The sequence below is a fragment of the Podarcis raffonei genome, chromosome 4, assembly GCF_027172205.1.
Source record: "Podarcis raffonei isolate rPodRaf1 chromosome 4, rPodRaf1.pri, whole genome shotgun sequence".
Classification (NCBI taxonomy): domain Eukaryota; kingdom Metazoa; phylum Chordata; class Lepidosauria; order Squamata; family Lacertidae; genus Podarcis; species Podarcis raffonei.
The window spans coordinates 55,423,210-55,444,311 of NC_070605.1; the positions used below are offsets into that span (position 1 = coordinate 55,423,210).

Consider the following 21,102-nt stretch of genomic DNA (forward strand, 5'->3'; position numbering starts at 1 on the left):
AATTGATACTGATACTTCAACTATGGTTCATTTATGATGTTTTTAGTCATCTTTTTGAATGGATTGCAATTTTTTAATACTGTGGCCTATGATTTTAACAATAAAATTTGATTGATAGAAAAAAAAATCTGACCAGAGATCTAGATTTAGTTTAGTTTGAGAGATTGGATCTAGATAAATGGGCAGACAATTGCAGTCTATGCCTCAGCTTCCTGTAGCTATGATGGGTGCCTATTTTATGGAGATGTTGTGAGGAAAACTGGGTAAAAGACTATTTGTTGTTACATGGAAAGGATGTTTAGCAAAATATTTTTGGAAGGAAGCAGTTTAATTCATCCTTTCTCACACATGCACAGTCTCCCCCACCACAAGAAATTATTCAGTTATCGTCATTGTGACATGTTGTCTAAGCCACTGGATGAATTCTAAGATATGAGACACATTAGATGCCATTATGGCATTATTTCAAATTAAAGGATTACTATATAAGCATTTTGGATGGCAGGAGAGATTATCAGTGATGCATTACAAGCAAGGAGAGCTGACAGTCTGATTTGTTAGGTTTTAAATAAAACAATTCCTATCCCTAATGTTGATTTCTTGAGATACTTTTTTAAATTTAAGATTTATTGAGCTATTCTTTGGGGCATTTGAGAAAACCTGGTTTTTTTACCTGCACTGGAATAAGGGAATGAAGGGATTGTAGGCATTAGTGAGGTTACTGAAGTTTAATTATCATTTTCATTACTCTTACTGATTTGGAAATAATAGTATCTCTTATCATTCTAATACCCAGTGGAACCTAAAATATGTCTAAAATGAGAGGATGTATGTTTTAAATTGTGCAAATTCTATTGCTCGTAATGCATCCCAGAGTTGAAATTGGTGGGTTTAAAAATCTACCAAAGCAGTTTACAAGTAAAATCAAGACCCAATGAAAAAATACATATTTTAAGTACAAAACCCAATCGGGATCCTTCCCACAAGGCAGTTGGTGGTTGATGACCTATGGGATGGGACCAAACTGTCCAGATGGAAAAGGAGCAGACCTCAAGGATTACCTTTGCTTGTGACCTCTGCAGGCTATACTCCTGCACTCGTTGCTTTGCTATGTAGTCTTGAGAAATCAGCTGGATGCTAGATGACTCGAGCTATACTTACTTGGAGGGAGACAGTGAAATACACAAAATGTTTCAAATCTAGAATTTTCTAGAGGAACAGGAACAATAAAGGGGACTCTCAAGAGGAGTTCTTTAGTTGTTGTTTTGAAAAATACTGAATTGCAGTCTGAACTGATTATTTCGGTAAGACAATTCTCCATGCTAGCTCTAACAACAAATGCATCATTTCTCCTCCTCCTCCTCCTCCTCCTCCTCCTCCTCCTCCTTCTTCCCCCCCACAAAAGCATAAATTTGGGGTGGCAACTCTTGCTGTGGGAGACCTATTGCATGAGCCCATGGAGAGCTTCCGTGAGTCAGAATAGAATAGTACTGGAGAAGACTGCAAATTCTTTGTTCTGGTCTAGGGCAGCTTCTTATGTTCCTAAATCTGAATTTCATGTTCTTGAGTGTTAAGGTTTCCCATTTCTAACACAGGCACCTTACAAGTAAGGTCTTCCTCTAACTACATTTCCCAGAGATGGAGAAGCATGGAGTCCCAAAGGCAGCTTCCATTTAACAGATTGTGCCAGGCCAAGCCCCAAGCCCCTTTTTATTTTTTGCTTTTAATATTTGCAAGAATTAAAAGTGCTGCTGCTTAAAGGCAGTCTTAAGCAAGCAGAGGCTTAAGAAATAAGCCTTATGTCTCTTGACGTAGTTTATGACGGAACCGAACCCTCCCCCAATTGTTTTTGTATGACAAACTGGATATGTAATCCTTTTTCTGGTGGTTTCAGCTCTCTTAGTCTAAAGTGTTTTTATTCTCACATCTTATCCTATTACTATATAGGCACGGATCCAGAGAATCCTGATTCAATAATCACAAAGAAGAAGAATACTTGTTCTTTTTTAACAGCAGCCCCCCCCCCATATGGTGTCTGGAATGTCACGACAACGTTGTGATGTGGCAAAAGAGCCAAGCTGTTCAAAGAGAATGACATTTTGACTTGGCTACCAAAGAACTCCTTGTATGAACTAAAATACAACAGCTTGGAACATAGTAAGATGCCTTACGCTGACTAGGGCCATTGGTCCTCCTAGCTCAATGTTGTCAACAGTTTTGCTGCAGCTCTCTACAGTTTCAGATGAGGAATATTCCCATTCTTGCCAGAAGATGCCTCACAGTGAAACTGGGGCTTCCTGCAGACGAAACAAGCTCTGTCACTGAGCTATGGCTCTTCTCTACAATATTCTCTACAATATTCTCTGGATGTTCCCACTGGTGGAACAGAGGGAGTGAATTTTCACCTCTTTCCCACTGTAGGCTACTACAATCCCTGAATGTCTTCAGATTATGGGGTTACCCTACAGAACAGCACGGGAGCTGGCTCTGGGACCTGTGAGAGAACATGGGGGCATGGTGGAGATTGCCTCCATCTTGCCTTTCACCATCAGATGTTTCCACAGGACAGGGGTCCCTTCCATTAACAGAGAGAGCCCTTCTGCTAATGGAACAACTCAGGATCCAGCCAATGTGTGTGCATGCATAGAGCTTTATGTGAGTGCTGATCACAGTGGCAGGCAGAATGATAGACTTTTACTAATAACGGGTGGTATAAATGTATCTAGTTCTCTCTTATAAAAGAGGAAGGATGTTAGAAAAGTTACTGACAGCATTATGAGTACATGTCAAAATATGTTCAATTTCTGTTTCCAGAACAGGACTGAATCACTTACAGCACTGCAGTACCTTTGCCTTGGTTTGCATAATAATGCAAAAGCCAATATTCAAATCTGCAAATATACAAAATTTCCATCATCTAATAAAAGGGGCAGCAGGGATTATTTTTTAACATGTAAGGTATTAGCAATATGTACTGGATTTTTAGCGAGCAAACATCCTACAGAGAAAGGGTTAAACATCTCCTTGCTCTTTAGCTGCTGCTCTGATTAAATTTGGGATCTCCTGGGGATGTATAAATGTTTTTTAAAGGAAAATGTTGGGGAATATATTATATGTCTCCCACACCGTGTCTAGTTGGGCCCTGAACAGAATTTTGGAATTGAAGATTACAGTTTGTGCAATCCATCAACAAGCACTGGTTCACATAGACTGCCTTCAGAGGTAATGCTAAGCCATTTATTTTATTTCACAAAATTTATTATTGTGAATTGCTTAATTCTGATGAAACCTCAAGTGGTTTAACTGACTACAGATGCAATCAAACTCCATGTTCAGGTTCTAGTTCCTAGTATCTTAGTGTTTATATCATTTTTGAGATCATGTTTAATAGAAAGAAGCCAGAAAAGGTTAGGTGTGACTGAGTCTTATGGAAATCTAAGGAAGAAAGTAAAGGCTTACCTTAAGTCACATTGATTTCAATGGGGTTTGTACTCTGATCATATTAACAGGGAAATTCATCTCACTAAAACCAACAGGACTTCCTCTCAGGTAAATTTAAGCTTTTGTCATAACTTTTTCTACTATAGCCTGCTGCATTTCTCTTCATGTCTAACCTTTTTCTCACAAGGAACCCATATACAGTCGTACCTCAGGTTACGTACGCTTCAGGTTACATACGCTTCAGGTTACAGACTCCACTAACCCAAAAATAGTGCTTCAGGTTAAGAACTTTGCTTCAGGATGGCGCGGCGGCAGCAGGAGGCCTCATTAGCTAAAGTGGTGCTTATGCATTAGCAAAGTTCTTAAGCTGAGGTACTATTTCTGGGTTAGCGGAGTCTGTAACCTGAAGCGTATGTAACCCGAGGTACCACTGTAGCTTGGTTGTGCTCAGGTAAGGAAGAATCAAACATTGATAAGTGGTGACAGAGGCCCCCCCAGAGAAAATTGCCACCACAAACATGACAAACCACCCAGAAAAAACTAAACAAAAAACACGAATGAGCTTCCATTCTAGTAGTGACTGTGGATAAATACTGAGCAATGTTGCGTGGATGCTGCAAAAAAGAAAAAAAGAAAAAGTGTGTGAATTGCCCTGATATCACAGTAAACCTCTGTCATTGACGCACCTACAGTTAATACTTCCAATGAATTTACTTAGTTCAACAAGACCGACTTGTGTTTTCTTGCCATCTCCCAAATTAGAAATGCATTTTCCTGTTTAGCTTTGCATGGACAAGCATGCATGGGAGTTTGACTCCTTTTACAGGATTTTAGTAATCTGCACTGTATATTTGGCCATAATTCTCCTTCAATTTTATTAAGAAATCTTGTTCCAAGTATTTCAAGGGACAAGTTTTAATAAACAAAAATGTAATATTTCTGCTCAAAACAAATAAAAAAAGGCAACATAGCCATCTGAAGGTTAGCAAGAGGCAATAATGGTTTTATTAAAATCCACTTGTTTGTAGTACAAATGCTCACTTCCTTCATATTCTCCTGTTCATTTCAAAACAGATAGATAGATAGATGATAGATAGATAGATAGATAGATAGACAGACACACACACGCACACACACCCCACTAAAGCATAATCACTTACTGGCATTTGGGGCCCCCTGTTTCTTTGATATATTATATGAGGGCTGTCCCAACACCCAGCGGTGGAGGAAGCTGCTTGGGTGCCTGGGGCAGCGCACCTGGGGGTGGGGTGAGTCGTCCATAGGGATGGGCACACCGCAGGGCCTCCAGAGTCTGCCTGCCTCCTCCCACTCAGCCTCCCTACAGCTGGGTAGGAGGCAGCGGGCTGACCATTTGGGCAGTGGGGAGCCTGCATGCGTCCAAACCACTATGTCTCTCCCAGGAGAGACACGTGACTCGGGCGCGCTGCAGGCCCCACGGTGAGTGTCGCCCAGCATTTTGTCACCCCCCTCTGTGGTGACACCCAGGGCGGCCCGCACCCAGCACACACCCCTTCCTCTGCCCCTGCCAACACCCACTGCCAAAAGTAGCCACCTCATTCTAGCTCTGTGGAAGCATCCTTTCACCAGGTACAGAAATCATTCAGGGTAGTGGTGGTGTTTGCTCAAGCATGCCAACTCCACCCTCCCTTATCATCCTAGGAGGTGCTCTCCATGTGTGAAGTGGGGATGCTTCTGTACCTTTGAATGTTTCCTGCATGTTTTTAAACCCCATTTTTCCGAGGTTCTAAAATGCATGGGGAGCTCTGCGCATTTCTCTTGGTGCTCCAAAAGGTGAGGTTTAATATGGAGTATGTGACAAAATTCCTAGCCACATCAGTGCCCTGTGAAAGGGACTTGAGCACTGAAATTACTGCAGACAAGCTTGAATATGTCCCTTGGCTCTGCCAGCATTAATACATTAATGTGTTTTAAATTCATAATTGAAGAACACCAGCTGGCTGGGAGAACAGGACCATTGCACTTCCTGTTCCTGTTCCTTGAAGACTCAGTTGAACTCAGAGGGTGTCAATAGATTGCCTGCTTCACAAATCTGAAGTAGGGTTGCAATCCTAATTGTCATTGCAAGAGAGTAACTGACCCTGGGTTCATTGGGGCTTGAGTAACTGGTTTTTTTTGGGGGGGGTTGGCTTACAATACTATCCTTTGCATCTTTACTTGGGAGTGTGACTAAGTTCCGTTCCATTCCATTGCTTTCAACAAGAATTTGTAATCTAACCTTGGCTGGATTGTGACAAATTGCAGGCCATTATTTTTTTTAAGGCTGAGATTTTTTACACTTAAGAATAACGGAAAAACAGTCTCATCAAGATGCTGTAGTATCTAAATGTATGTGAATCATAGAATTGTAGAGTTGGAAGGGACCCCTAGCTTAGGCGCATCTAGTTTTTTTAAAAATGGTTATTTGGTCCATTGAAAACTTGGTAATTGGACAAAGGTTGTTTTTTTTTTTGAAAAATTGGGAACTGCTCTACTATAGTAGATTGCATTTTATTTTAAAAGGTTTGTCCTCCTTTGCGTGGGATAACCAGCTTCATATAACCAACATGCTTAAGTCTAATTAATGCATGAAGATCATTTCCCCTCACCTTGGGAGGAAGGTAATCAAGCTTATTGTTCGCCTCTTAGTCTACCTGAGAAGCTCAATGTGAGAAGGTCTGAGCTAGTTGCCCCAGTTCAGACTGCATGGCTCTAGCCAGCCTCCCCTGAGTTCCTATGCCAATAATTTAGGAACTTTAGTGTAACTAAGCCAAATATTTCTGCCTGTGTTTTCTGACTGCTATATGGAAAAGCACATGAATCTGACCTTTGGAGAGGTTGTAAGTAAACCATTTCTTACTTACTAAACATCTGGTCTTTTTCTATGTTAAGGGAAGAGGGTAACTCTGGAAGAAGCTCACAGGTGCATATTTAAAAGATCTAACGGACTATATTTCCATACTTTACTTTGCTGCAAGTTTTGTGATTTTAAATTTTTCTTTTTTTTAAAAAAAAAGATATTTATTAAAGTTTCAAAGAAGATTACAAAAAGAAGAAAAGAACGAAAAAATAAACAAAAGATACAAAATACAGAAAAACAGAAACAATTAAAAACAAATCAATCTTTCCATGTCTTGTCTTTCATTTACTTGTTTCCCTGACCTCCTCACACCTCCCTTTTTTGTATTCCAGTTCAGTTAGTTGATTCAGCAAATCCTTTCCCTCTTTGTTTCTATCTTAATCCTTAATCCTTTATCTTAATATATTATAACTTTACATTCTCACCTGTTAACAATCCATTTTTACATACTCCTTTGTAACATTACTGCTAAAACCACTTAACTTCATTCCAACATCATTCTAACATTCATTAATTTTGCAATATTTCTGTAAGTAGTCTTTAAATTTCTTCCAATCTTCTTCCACCGAGTGATTTTAAATTTTTCCTTCTGTGGGTGCTCGGGCACCCAGGGTCCCAGGGAATTGGCACCTATGGCCAGAACCAATGATCCTTCACCCTGATGAGTTCTACAAAGGCAACCTTGTGAGGTTAAAGAGGAGGAAGGCGACAGGCATTGCCATGCTGTGGACTGAGTGCAAGTAAGAAGTCAGGCAGCTGGGGGCTGGTGGTGAATAATGCTGACCATGTCATGAGAAAATAATACAATACATATCTGAATCTGTGTTTTCACTTTTCTTCCATAGTAGGGGTATTGAAATGACATGACGATGTGTTATTTCCTTATGTATTTTTTTCCTTCTTCATCAGATAGTTAGGAACAGCATAATCATAGCCATGTACACTCAGAAGTGTCATACTGAATTGAGGTAAGTGGAGTTTGACATGCAGCCTAAGTTATCAGAATGGCTGTTGCAAACTGCATATCAGTATAGGTTGTAAATAAGTAAACGTATGCAGAAATCCACAGGGATGCAGCAGTTTAGGGTACTGTTTTGCTCCTGTTGTGCTTGTGAAGTGAAAAGGAAACTAGATCTGCAAAATAAGGGTGATTTAAAGTATCTTCTGAACACAGGAGCACCTGGCATGCTCTGGTCCATGGGGTCACGAAGAGTCATACATGACTAAATGACGGAACAACAACAAAGTATCTTCTTAAGAAGGAATTTAAGTGGCATTAAACAGGGGCATTAAACAGAATGATTTAAACTGAACATCAGAAACCCTTTCTTGAACTTGCTTCTCAACCTGAATATTTATGCATGAAATGATGGTGTGAGACATCTACAATTCCTGAATTTTAGTCATGAGAATTGTTGGAAATGACATCAAATCCACAACACAAACTTTCCTAGAAATGGACCAAACCAAATAGGGTGCAGTCCATGAAGGCATTCTCCAGTGCCTGGGCTTTGGAAACTAAAATGGAGCTATTCCAGGGCTCTAAGTGAACGTTCCTGGTGGATTGTGACCAAAGTGTATGAGCAATTGGCTTTTTAAAAATAAAAGAAAGGAAAGATAACAATTCCCAAAAGGAAACAATTGGAGACCCTCAGAGCCAACTGCACCATTCAAAAATGAATTTCACTGAACTTCAGTTAAGTTAAGATTCTGTTCTTTTGAGTGTCAGACCAATTGGTTACATGTTAAAAGTAATTAATGACATATTGAAGTAAGAACTTCACTAAGCAGCAATAACATATGCATTGAAGCCAGAAATTTGGCTCCTGTAGTACTGATTTTTGTTTGTAGAGGGCACCAGTGAACCTTCCAGATCATTGGTATGTATTAAGAAAAATCCTAAACCTGCATGCATTTAAGCCCAGGTGTGACTTGATTTATGCAAGTGGTTTTCATGCTCTAAGCGGGTAAGTTATTTACATGCATAAATCTTTGCAACACTATTGATCAAGATCATTTAGGGATTAGTTTTAGTACTGATGTAACTTTTTTGCTCATGGCCAGAGCTTAATTAACCATAGAACATGAAATTAATGGTGGGCATTAACGGCAGTTAATTAATGTAATTCTGGTTCCATTAAAATCAACAGCAAGCTTCCCTTGATGGTTTTTATTCCACCAGGGGCCACAGAAAGATGAAAACCTGCACATGTTCCATTCAAGTGTGATGAAGATGCTTTTCTCTAGAAAGGGTCTGTACGAAGCAACATTGAAATGAAAGCGGCACAGTAGTGGTACACAGTGAATTGCACCTTGTGGCACATGAATTGCCCTTTTGCTTCTAAAATTGTGGAAGATGATTTGAGGCAGGGAAACGGAAATATACAGGAAATACACATATAGGAATTTCAGCTGGAACTTGAGGCATACATTTTAGCAGCTGCATATGAAAAGCACGTCTATATGCTTCTGAAAATTTGTCTATTGGTACAAGGCAGTGTATGTCGACTTAGAAGTAAGTCCCACTGTGCTCAATAGGATTTACTCCCAATAAAGATGTACAGGATTGCTGCCTTAGATGGTGTTGTCATCCCTATTAAACATAAGATCCCACAAGTGTTATTGGTCAGAAAATCCACCCCGTTATTTAATAACCAAAGACTGCCAAACACTTTTTGTTCTCCCACACTTTGGTATGGATTAATTCTCTCCCCCTCCATTTATGTGATTTTAATATCTGGTTTCTGTTTTTTAGCTTGTTTTTTTTGGGGGGGGAATTGTATATTGCTTTTCATTTATGCTGTGAGCCCCTTGTGTGAGGGAAGATGTGGGGCCAAAAGGCAGAATATAAATACTTAAATAAAGAACATAAAAGTAAATTAATTATGACAAATTTCTGGATCAGTATGTATGTATGTACTGAAAAAATGAAAAACACTACTCATTGTTGATTGGCTTTGAAAATCCATTGTTAATTAACAGCATTCCATTCTTCTCTGCTTTTCAACATTTCAGTGGAAATAATTGACACAAAATACATTGTTAAACTTCTTAATCAGTCATTGTAGAAAAATAGAAGTGTGTGGGACATTCTTAGTACAAAATTTTGGTGATGCCTCCCCGTTGAAAGCATCGGAAGCTTTGAGTTTTAAGCTTATATTACAAAAACAAGATTCCGTAAACTTTACATTGGATGCGTCATTGATAATAACAGAGACAATTTGAGAGAGACTTTTAAGCTTTGTGCCCTACTCACAACATTACAGCTTACACATGCATGTGTCAGTATGATGCAGCTTCACTTTATGTGCTAAAGCTTGCAAAGAAAGCTCTAAGAGGACCTGCAGACCAAATTTTCATATGGCACGCTTTTAATCTTTTTTCAAACAAAACAAACCTTACTAAACCTGCCACAGTTGATTTCAGAAAGGCCCCCAAAATCACAAGAGCAAAAAGCTTCTTTTCCCAAATAAGCTCACTTTTTTGGTGTGTTTTTTTTTTAAAAAAATTCTTTCTCATGCATTCTCATTAGTAGAGTAAGTTGGATCTTTAGTAGAACCTTGTTGGAGCTTTCCACAGTTCTTTCTCCTGTAGATTCTCTGTTATAAGGCTAACTCTGATGCATGTTAATGCACCATCACAAAAATTTATGGAAATGTCACTCTTAGTCCTCAGAGTTGTGACTGGAAGGAGAGGGCTAAACCAAGCCACCCTTGTCAAAAATATTTAAGATAAACAAAAATAGTCCTCTTTTTCTACACTCTGGGCCATGGGTAGGCAAACTAAGGCCCGGGGGCTGGATCCGGCCCAATCGCCTTCTAAATCTGGCCTGCGGACAGTCCAGGAATCAGCGTGTTTTTACATGAGTAGAATGTATCCTTTTATTTAAAATGCATCTCTGGGTTATTTGTGGGGCATAGGAATTTGTTAATCCCCCCCCAATATAGTCCGCCCCACCTGGTCTGAGGAACAGTGGACCAGCCCCCTGCTGAAAAAGTTTGTGACCCGTGCTCTGGGCCCTCTCCCCATAGTTTGGGGGCATGGCGGTGGCTTTAACAATCCTATTATTATTATTATTATTATTATTATTATTATTATTATTATTCTAATAATTAAATTTCTATACCATTCTTCATCAAAAGTCCACAGGGTGGTTTCATAGAATTATAGAATTGTAGAGTTGGAAGGGTCATCTAGTCCAACCCCCTGCAATGCAGGAATCTTTGGCCCAACATGGGGCTTGAACCCACAACCTTGAGACTAAGAGTCTCATGCTCTACTGGATGAGCTACCAAGGTAGATAGTTTATGTGAACTTAGCCAGTAACTTCTTCTGTCATGCAAACTCAGCATTATAGACAGGTGCTTCATCCAGACAGGGAGACCCACAAGGTGTGTGGCTGTGGCTGTGATTGGGATGTTCATCTATTCCATTGAACCCAACATGGATGCATCACCTGGGATATATACCTGCACCTGGGGCTCCAGGTTGCACATAGCAAAGTGCTACTAGAGTTGTGTTGGGATCTGGGTGAGCTATATAAACATAAATAACTGGCACATTCCAACATGGTGACGGCATACATAGGACTTATGACTACATATTAACATTATCTACAATGAAACTAGCTTCCAAAAGTGGAAATGAAAGGAAGTAACAATTCTATATCTTTCTTGTGAAACTTGTCAACCTGACACACCCACACACCCACACCTTTTGGGGAATGGCCAGGGCAGTGAAAACCATACGGAGGTCACTTCTTTTGTGCAAGTGACCAGGAAATATTTTTCCAATTCTAATAAGCGTAAGTGCAGCTGGTTTCATCAATCCAGCTCAGTGGCACAACATCTTCGACTAGAAGTGAACACAGCTCCTGGGAAGTGCAAATGACAAATTTGTCTTAACTCCATAAAACTTAAATAACTGGAATGGCATTAAGAGAAAATCAGCACATTGATGCAAACTAAATGTGAAAAATCTATCACAGTGCAAAATTTCTACCTGCCTACTAGATTTCTCCTGAGTCATGTATTTTAAAACATGATTATATATATTTTCATACAAAAAATAATTGAACTTCTTCTCAATGTACTTTAAATTTTCAGATTAGGCAGGCATAAGCACAAAATCAAGGCTGTAGTTTGTTTGTTTTGTTTGAAAGGGCTTACTACGGAGTTACAACCATTGTCCTCTATTTTCACTGCCAACCTTCTGCCAACCTTACTCTGACTGAGCAGTAATATACCCTGGATGCTACCAAATTCAACAGAGTCAGTTCAGGATAAATGGTTTTGATTTGAATTGCACTACTTTATTTCTACAGAGAGATGTCCACATGCACAAATTACACAATGTGGGTTCCTTTGGGAGCTGTAATCTATCCTCGACAAAAATCTATCCTAGTCTCACTGTCTTAGCAACTAAATGTGTACCATGCAGCAAGTTATGTCAATGTTCCATTATGCCACCAGCAGACATGACCATTAGCAAATGCTGCTTTAGTCCCATTCATAGATCATGATACACCATGGTCTGAAACAAACCATGGCTTACAGTGAATGAGCAGTGTGTTTACATTGCTGCTATCCTGTGCCCACCCCACCGAGCTGGGAGGGGAACGAACTACTGTATATGTCTAGTTTAGCATTATACTTGAAGCAGGACTGGTCCGTTGTTTCTCTCCAAACAAATCACAAGTAGTGAGCCAAGAACTGCCAAGAACAAATTTTGCCTTCTTGATTGGTTTGAAGTGAAGCAAACCACTAGTGATGGTTCTCATGTGGTACTAAGCCAGCGCTAGGGTTGGCCTCATCCTGGCTTGGCAAAGTGAGGAACAGAGAGGTGTGATTTACTTGGCACACACCGCCACACTACTTATTCATGGTAAGTCGTTGTTTGGTTCAGACTATGGTTTACTGTGATGTGTGGACCTGGCCGTTAAGTTGCCATGCAAAAATGCTCAGCCACCCTGCAGTACTCAAGGTCTACTTATGGTGAGGGCAAGGCATAAATGGTTAGAATAGGATTAGTATTAATGCATTAATGAATAATAAATGTAAAAGGCTAATTCCACCTGACATACATATGGATTGATGTAACACGCTTGCCATGTAAATGTTTGAAGTAGTTTCCTGAACATGCCGTTCTGATAATGTTGGTGTGTGATGCTATGGCTATCCATATTTAATTGGGATTTGGGTGCCAAGCTAGTACTTGGTAAGTTTTCTTAATGACCAAACAATAATAAAGAACTTTGGGGGTGGGGCTGCCCAATGATTAAATCAATGTCTATGTCTATGTTACAATGTTCTTATCTGGTAGTATATTAATGGCTTGCCACAGTGGATTGCTCTCTTAGCCATGAATCCATGGATAAGTAGCTAAACATTTTATTAGGTCTATTCCCTACATGATAGCCTGAAAGCTTTTTGGTGGAAAATCTTTGCAAATTTTTCTTCTTCAAGAAAATACTATGGGAACAGAATAAAGACCTCTTCTGTTTTGTTGTTTTGTTTTTGTCATAGCTAAAATGCTGATCTGAGCCATGAAGATGAACACAGTACTGTATGATACTGCTTGCTATGCATTACACTGGTGTTTTTACTCGTTTTTTTGTTGGGAATTGCCCAGTGTGGCTGGGGCAAACCAGTCAGATGGGCAGCAAACAAGTAAGTAAGTAAGTAAGTAAGTAAGTAAGTAAGTAAGTAAGTAAGTGATGAGGACCAAAACAATCCCAAACCTATTTCCTCAGGAGATAATTCAGCTTTGAATGCATGAACTGGTGGCAGTTGGGTCAGGGATGCTGTATAGCTGTTGTATCTACTCATTTGCAGTTGTCAACCACTGGGAGAATGTAACACTGGAAAGCACTTAAGGCACTACTCATTATAAGTAAAGATGGCAGAATGAGGCCTACAGATTGTGCTCATTGACATCACAGAAACGACACATGTGCAAGGCTGACATGCTGGCAGATCTTTGCAGGGAGTATTCAAGACATATGAAGTACCTATTACAATAATGAAATCCAGCTGAAGTCCAGTTGTTTTTTTCAGATAGAACATCAGCTGGAAATGTTCTCTGCTGAACTATGGTATAACATTCAAAACTTTTCATGGCTTATATAGGTTAGATAGCTATAGATATAGCAAATTACACAGGTGTTTTTTGTTTTTTTTAGCTGAATGGTTTTGAAAACCAAAGTTTCCCAAAGTATTGCACTTAAAGGGTTAATAGCCCGACACAAAATCTCTGATAGACAAATGTCATACAAAAGGAATCCTTGCCTTGGACAAGAATCTGCCACAGTTAAATTCTACCTGTCCTGCCCAAGTAACCAGAAGTGGTTTTTTTTTTAACCATATAACATTACAAAGAAAACGATTGTTTTGTAAACAGTTTCACAGTTTATCAGGAATCGTGTTGTAATTTTTCTGCCCTTATCCCCCCCACCCCAGACCTATGGCTTTTTAGAGTCAGCTAAATCATCGCTTAAGAAAACAGTGAGGTACTCTAAACAGCTGCCAGTCTGGTACAATGAGGAAATAGACATGCATTCATGGGGCAGTTATAAATGGGTGCCAAACTCTAATAAACGTCTGGTGTTAGAAGAGAACTGCCTTCCTCATGATAGGTGGTTGGGTTTTTGTTTTGTTTTTTGCATCCCATTATTTTCTAAATTATATCTCTAAACCTACATTAATTACACACGTATGTACATTATTTAGAGGTTCTTTACTACAGTACTTTTGTACATGCTGGGTTTATTACTAAACTGAAAGAGAAAGAAAATACATAAGGCATATGTACAGTATCTCATTGAATTTCAGACCTTTCTCTTCACCTCCTTGGGTCTAAAAGCTGCAATGCAGGCATCTCATTCAAAACTGTCTTAGAATACAGTATATAAAAACTGGACTTAAAGCTCAGGATGTGAATAGACTTCACTTACAGTCACTGTGTTTTGCTTTTGGCCCAGGTTAACAAACTTCTGCCCTTTATCTTAGAAACCAGCCCCAAACCACACACCTGCATGTGTGAACACTGAGCTCTCCAGCTGAAAAAATAGAACAAGGATAAGAGATTACATGGCAACATTGCAGGGATATTGCAGCTTTAACCCAAATCTTTGCTTGCCTTACGGGCAGGGAGGCTTGTCACACCTTAATCGGTCCTCCCTCTTTCCTCTTTTAAAGGAAGATTAGTGGTTGTCTGTCCCCACTGTTAAGTTCTAAACTTTGGACTCGTTCTCTAAGTTGGCCACATCACCATTCCTTTCAGTTTGTTCTTCGTGGTTCTTGGTCTCCTCTTCAGTATCCATTTCGGCACGCTGGTCTAATTGGCTGGACACAGACCAAGTGAGGGGTAATTCTGCACGGCTGGCCATCTCTGCCAGTTCTTTGGCACTATAAGATGGTGTATTGGTCTCATATGTATCATGAAAGCTATTGTAATCAACTTCATAAAATCCGTCCTCTAGCGTGAGAACAGGTGTAAAACGGTAACCCCACAGGATCTCACTGGTAACATAGGAACTTCGGGCTTGACACGTCATCCCTGGGGAAGAAAGGAAAGAGAAATCAGAAGCAACATGGCTCCTAGCAGGTCTGTTGTATGTTAAAGCTACGGTGCACACATAGCTATGATGGACAGGAACGTCGTGCTAGATACGCAACACTAAATTTGCTGCACTGACGATCTATTAGTATGTGAAAATAATGATATAATAGTGAGTTTAGCAGGCCAATTTTATCTTATCCCTTTCCCCTTTTTCCATTACTGTATTATGATATCAGTTCAAAATTCTCTCTTCAGTGCAATTCTCTCCCCCTCCCCTAGTAGAACTCAACAAATATTTTTCCATTGGAAAATGGCTAGCAAAACGTTTGAGACCTTTAAAAAACAAAAAACCCGAACACCTTATTTATCATTATGCTAATTTAGCAATTCCCAAATGAAGAAGTAGAATCTACTTGGTGCCCTCAGGCTAATGGTTTTAGTGGATGCCTTTGCTAAAAGAATTGAGCTATAACAGGGATGTTCAACCGCTTGACCATGATTGACAGGTGGATCCCGGGTGATATCTGCCCCGCCCCCTCGCTCTGTCCTTCATTTGCGCACGATTGCAAAAATGGAAGACGGGGCTATTGCTGCCCAGTTTATTGTTTGGTGAGCGATTTATGCCCCCCCCAATGAAGCTCAAGAACTTTGGTGCCACCCCCCCTAAAATTAGCTCAACAGCTTTGCCCTTCCCCCCTAAAAATGCTCAACAACTTTGGGTCCCCCCCCCATGGGTAGATCACTGCCAGTTTTTTAATTCTGGGAGCAGATTGCAGTCTCTTGGGAGTTGGATGTCCCTGAACCATAAGATTCATCTACTTCCCCTTGCCCTGCTCCTGCATCCACAGTGGCCTAGAGGGTCCCTGAATTTTTTTGGAGCAATTTCTTTCAGGTAGGGCCCATGCCCTGCCTCACTTAATGGAAGATTCTGCTCCATCAAAAACCCTTCTGTGAGCACAAGGACATCACCAGGCTTTTACTCACAGTGTTTAACTCCCTGAGTCTTCATTATCTACCATCACTTTCAACTAAAGATGAGAAAATTATCCACGATGCTTCATTTTTTAAGGCATGGCTCTAGTTTTTATCCCATCCTGAGGTCTCTGGACAAATATTTATGCATTTATAAAAATACCACAATTTCATTAAAAAACGCAAAGCATTTTTCAACTATACATATTTATAATAGAAACCATGTAAAAAATAAACAGGATAGATAGCAAACTATCACAAAAAATTCTTTCTCAATTTCTGCATAAGCCTGGCAGAGTAAAATACCATACTTCTTAAAAAGTATAAAAATTAATACTTTTATTCTAAGTATAGCATGCATCATTTCCTCTCACCTGCTGTACCAGTCATTGTTTCAAAAGGCCTGTCAATGGAAAGGCAACCTCAAAGTTACAGAATCAGACAACTTTGAAGGTTGCTCCAGAAAATATTGAGGACATAACACATTCACATCCAAAAGTTTAACACAGGATTCCTAATGGGTCCCAAAACAACCATTCTGGTGTCTTGGTCTTTGTCCTGAAAAGGGCTCTCAAGTAATGTCTTCAAAAAAATTATCATAGAAGTGAAAATGGAGCCCAGCATTTAAACACAGGCAGGCAGATAGGCAGGCAGACGGGTGGATGGGTGGGAAGGCAGGGCCAACTGTTGGAACAATTTCATGCTCATGTGCGGTCTTAGATTGCTGCTTCTTATCCCAGAATCCTGAGCCCAGGCCTTCTCCCTGATAAACATTTCAGGAACCCTGAAGCCCCTCTTTGGAGTTGGCTTGATTCTTCCTTCATTATGGGCTCCTCGGGTGACTGGACTAATTTCTGCTCTTCTCCCGTTGCTGATTATATGCTGTCACTTTGCTAGACTAAAACTTGGCTTCCTTACTGACAAGACAGTACATCTATCATTGTTCTTTGGCAGGAGCCAGGCCCAGGCCTGTCTAGCCAGCCTTTGGCTTCTCCTCAAACCATGCTCCTTCCTAAATCATTAAATCATGTCCCTAGCTGGCTCCACTGTGCACCCTCGAGTGGTTTTGCCTGAATGGAATGTATCCTGGAACTGAGTATGCCTGCATATGCATGCAGAAAACTCTGGGAATTGTAGCTCTGTGAGGGGCAAACTACAGTTCCCAGGATTATTTGGGGAGGAAATGTGCTTTCAATGCACTTTAAATATATGGCGGGTACGCAGCCTGACAAGTGTCTGAGAAAGGCTATTGAAACCAATAGGCTACAGGTAGTGGTGGGGAGGATGTTGCCTTTGTGGCATGTATAAAAAGATTGCTCCTCACATTATATGTATATATTGTTTTAATGTTTTAATGGGTGTGATCGGCAGCATATTACTCCTGCCTTGCTATTTTTAAAACCTAAAGGAGCATGATATCAGGAACAGACATCAGGATAAGATCTCAGATACATTGTCACCCGCAAAGTGGAACATTCCTCAGATAAGTTGCATCTGCTCCCCCCCCCAAAAAAAAATCCATGTGGATTTTGAGTCCTGACACATCATCCCTTTGTGTGTATTCCTCCTAAAGTGATTCCGTGGAAGAAAAAAATGTTGCTTTGCAAGGAAAAGGCCTGGAGAATAAACAAAGATATATTTTCCTTTGAACCAACTCATTTGGGATGAAAAGCAGTGGGAAGAAACAAACAAACGGGACTTCAGGTTCATGTATTCAGGAGGAGATCTGGAGTCATTTTGAAGAACTCCAAAGAAGAAGAGAAGAAGAAAATACAAAAGGCAACATGTGGTGAGTTAACTGTCCTTTCAAAGCCCCAGATGCAGAAGAGTGCTAGCTTGAGGAAATATTCAGCTAGAGATGCCAGGAAGAATAATCTTGATAAATGATGTATTTCTATTAGTACTATGGTATTTTTTGTGTCTCCTCTTTCAAATCAATGATTCTACTCTTTTTAAGGGGGGAGAGGGTAAATGTCCAGTGTTCCCTTAAAATCCACCTTCCTGTCAAACATGGCTGCATCTGTCTATGGTTGGTGATGAGGTCACGGAGGAGCTAATGCCAAATTGGTGTCAAAGAACGGCTGCTGCCATCACCTCTGAACTCCATGACTGACAATGACTTCTCTAAACAATTTCCTGTGAGGATATGCAGCCAACAATACTCCATGCTGAATGTGTTGTGATGTGACCTGATGACAACTATCATAGTTACGTGGGGAAGGGCCGTACCTCAGTGGTAGAGCAACTTATTTGCAGGCAGTCAGCTCCCAGCATCTCTGGGCAGGGCTAGGAATGTCCCTTCCCTGCAACCTTGGAGGAGCCAACACCAGCTACTGTAGACAATACCAAGGTAGATGGACCAATAGTAGGACTCGGTATAAAGCAGCTTCCTATGTTCCTATCAGTGTTGTGGAGTGAACAAAGTCAAGTGGTCCAAGACAATCAATCAGAGAATACTGAGATCTCTGTGTGATCATGTAAACACATATAATGTCACTGGATTTCACCACCATAAACAGATGGACATTTTGAGATGTGTCCAAAATAGGAGCCACAATTGGGGTGGCTACTTATCCACCACCAATAAAAATGGACCAGTTCTGCATTAGGTGACTTATATATAAAAATGCACATTTAGAAATGATTGCTGTAGATTACCTCTCCCCTGAGTGGAGAAGACTGTGACTAGGTGCCATGTTCTGTCTTCAGTCTGTTGACAGGCAGATTCAAGGCCCTTGTCTCCCTTCTTCTGATTCTTTAAACTGGCCTTGGACTGGACAACCCTAACCAGAGGACTCCTACAAAGAGAGGATTGTCCTCTGACGCAGCCCTCTAAAATGGAGGCCTGCCCTTTGTAAAGTAGGACACATGGTGAGCTCTGCTACAATGGTTGCACTTGGTAAGACTGGATGCAAGCATGGATGAGTTGTTTCAACTCAGCTGTAACTTTTGTCACTCTTTAGAGATTGTCATATTGCCCTGTTATTTCTAGATTAAATTAAACTATTTTTTTAAAAAAACAACAACAACTGAGTTAATATACCTTGGAAAAGGGGGCACTTTAAATAGCACTTTAAAGCTATTTGATGTAATCTTGGCAGTTATTTATTTATTATTTAGATTCCTACTTCATAATTCAAATAAAACATTATCAGAACTGCTTGCAATAAACTTAAAAACACAACTAAGTAATGAATACTTAAAAAAAAAGAACTAAAACCAGCAACTCTATAAAACAGATCAGCATGAGTTTACAAAAAAGGCCTGGGAAAATGGTTGAATATTTTGTTAGGGAGAAATGATGAGATATATAATATGTTTTGTACTGACACCTATGAAAGATGTAGGGTGTTTTTTTAATTATTATTATTATAAAAACAACTAAAAAAATAAATGGTATGTAGCTGCAGCTGCCTTTATTTTAAATAACATTTTTACATTTGTGGCACACTTGGTAACTGAGAGGGTTGACAAGATGTCAAAGTCATTATATCATACAGGTGGATTCCACTTCATGTATAAATCTGTATGCAGGAACCGGGAGTGCTTAGTTTAAAGAGGCCACTGCAGATCAATAGCCAGAGACGCGCCCTCAGCTCAGTGTCACATCATGGCTGCTTCCTCTTCTGTTTGTGGTTCAGGACGTTGCTGGAGCCCCTGCCTGGCTTTCATCAATTCCGTGGAGCGAAGTGCTTTGTTCAACCAGACAGATGTTAATGAGACATGATGTCTGGAAATGTAGCATAAAGCAAAGACGTGCTCTTCCGCCCTAGATCGTTTGGATACATGGCAAGCGGTGAAATTTGCCATTTAGTAGGGTCAGTCAGGCAGCGCAGAGGCAACACTGCGGCTTTAAAGTGAGGGAAATGAATGACAAAGAGGTGTGTGCTCAGAAATGATCGCAGTGTGGGAAGCCGGCGTTCCCCAGGGAGGCGGAGCAAGGAGAGGCATCAGCAAAGGAAGAGAATGAAGGAAAGGGAACTATCTGGTACACTGGCTTTCAAAAAGTGTCTAGCGGAATCCTCAGAAGCTTGAGGATCACTAGGATCTGCTCACTGAGCAGAGCAGTAATGGGAGGAAAGTTTCTTTGAAAGACAACTGTCCCTACAACCTGAAGGTGCTAGAGAGTGTTGCATGATTTTTTGGGGGGGGGTGGAGTGGGGAGAGGAAGAACTCACCCTTGCGTTGTTGGCAATGGTAAAGCTGCCCTTTATGAATCCTTTAAGAAATTTGCTTTCCCCACCACCTTACCTTTGGGGGCCCAAACTCCGCCGCCACCCCCCCAAAAATGAGTCAAAAGCGATTTGAGAAACTTCATCCTATCACTAGTTTCAGTTTTGCCACCAAAAATGAATAGAAGCAGGTAGGATGCAGCAGGGGGAAATGTTACTGCTAGTCTTGCTTGCCTTTTCCCACTTCCCCTGCCTTCCTGAGATTTCATCATCAGTTGCTCGCACACTTTCAAGCCAGTCTTCACAGTCTTAAGGACTTGGCGCTTCTAAATGCAAGGCAATGTCTTCAGAATGATGAATCAGACCAAATCAGCAGTATGTTCACAGGCCCAATAATGACAGCATAAGGCTTCTGACACCTGGCAATGTTTGATTGGCCACCTTACATATTTCTAGGGGGTTGACTGGCTGAGTCTGTCACAAGCTTTCCTAGTCACTTAATAAATGGTTCTAGAGAAGAGTGAAGGGAGGAGCAACCAACCTTTCTGACATTAACTCCCCCCACCCCATCCCTTTGATTACTTGAACCCTTGGTGGCCAGTCAGATTGGCGGGGTACAATTAAAACAACAACAATAACAACAGCAAAAACTTTTCACATGCAAGTTATAACTGAACCACAAAGTGAAAAAATAAAATAAGGTTGTAATCTGAAATGTGCTAATTTGAAAGATAACACCATGAAAAAACAATAATGGGACTTACTATAATGAAGGTATGTTGGGGTGGGAGCATTAATGTGAAATGTATTATTTCTGTTTCAGAAAACTAACATGTGGAAGAAATATATTCTCTTATTCCAGCTGTACTTTGCCCAGTCTGTGAACCCCTCCATATATGTTTTTCTGGTGCTGCCACTGAGGCTCCAACCCCATACGCATATACGTGGAAGTAAATCCCACTGAACTTGGTGGAACTTAATTCGGAGCAGCCATGCCTAGGATTGCACCAAGTGACTTCCTTTGGGAAGAATGCAGCATAATATCATTAAAGCAGCTAGATTGACACAAGTGCTCCTGCT

At 40.4% G+C, this 21,102-nt stretch overlaps 1 protein-coding gene across 2 annotated transcripts in view; it reads right to left on the minus strand.

Annotated features, from left to right (window-relative positions):
* Positions 1-12,186: 12,186 nt before the first annotated feature.
* KCNJ6 (potassium inwardly rectifying channel subfamily J member 6) overlaps positions 12,187-21,102 on the minus strand; it is a 118,286-nt gene continuing 109,370 nt past the window's right edge. For both annotated transcript variants that reach the window (XM_053386703.1, XM_053386702.1), the window contains one exon: positions 12,187-14,875. In XM_053386703.1, coding sequence (XP_053242678.1) covers positions 14,550-14,875 — 326 coding nt within the window. In that variant the 3' untranslated portion in view covers positions 12,187-14,549. The remainder of the gene's footprint in view (positions 14,876-21,102) is intronic.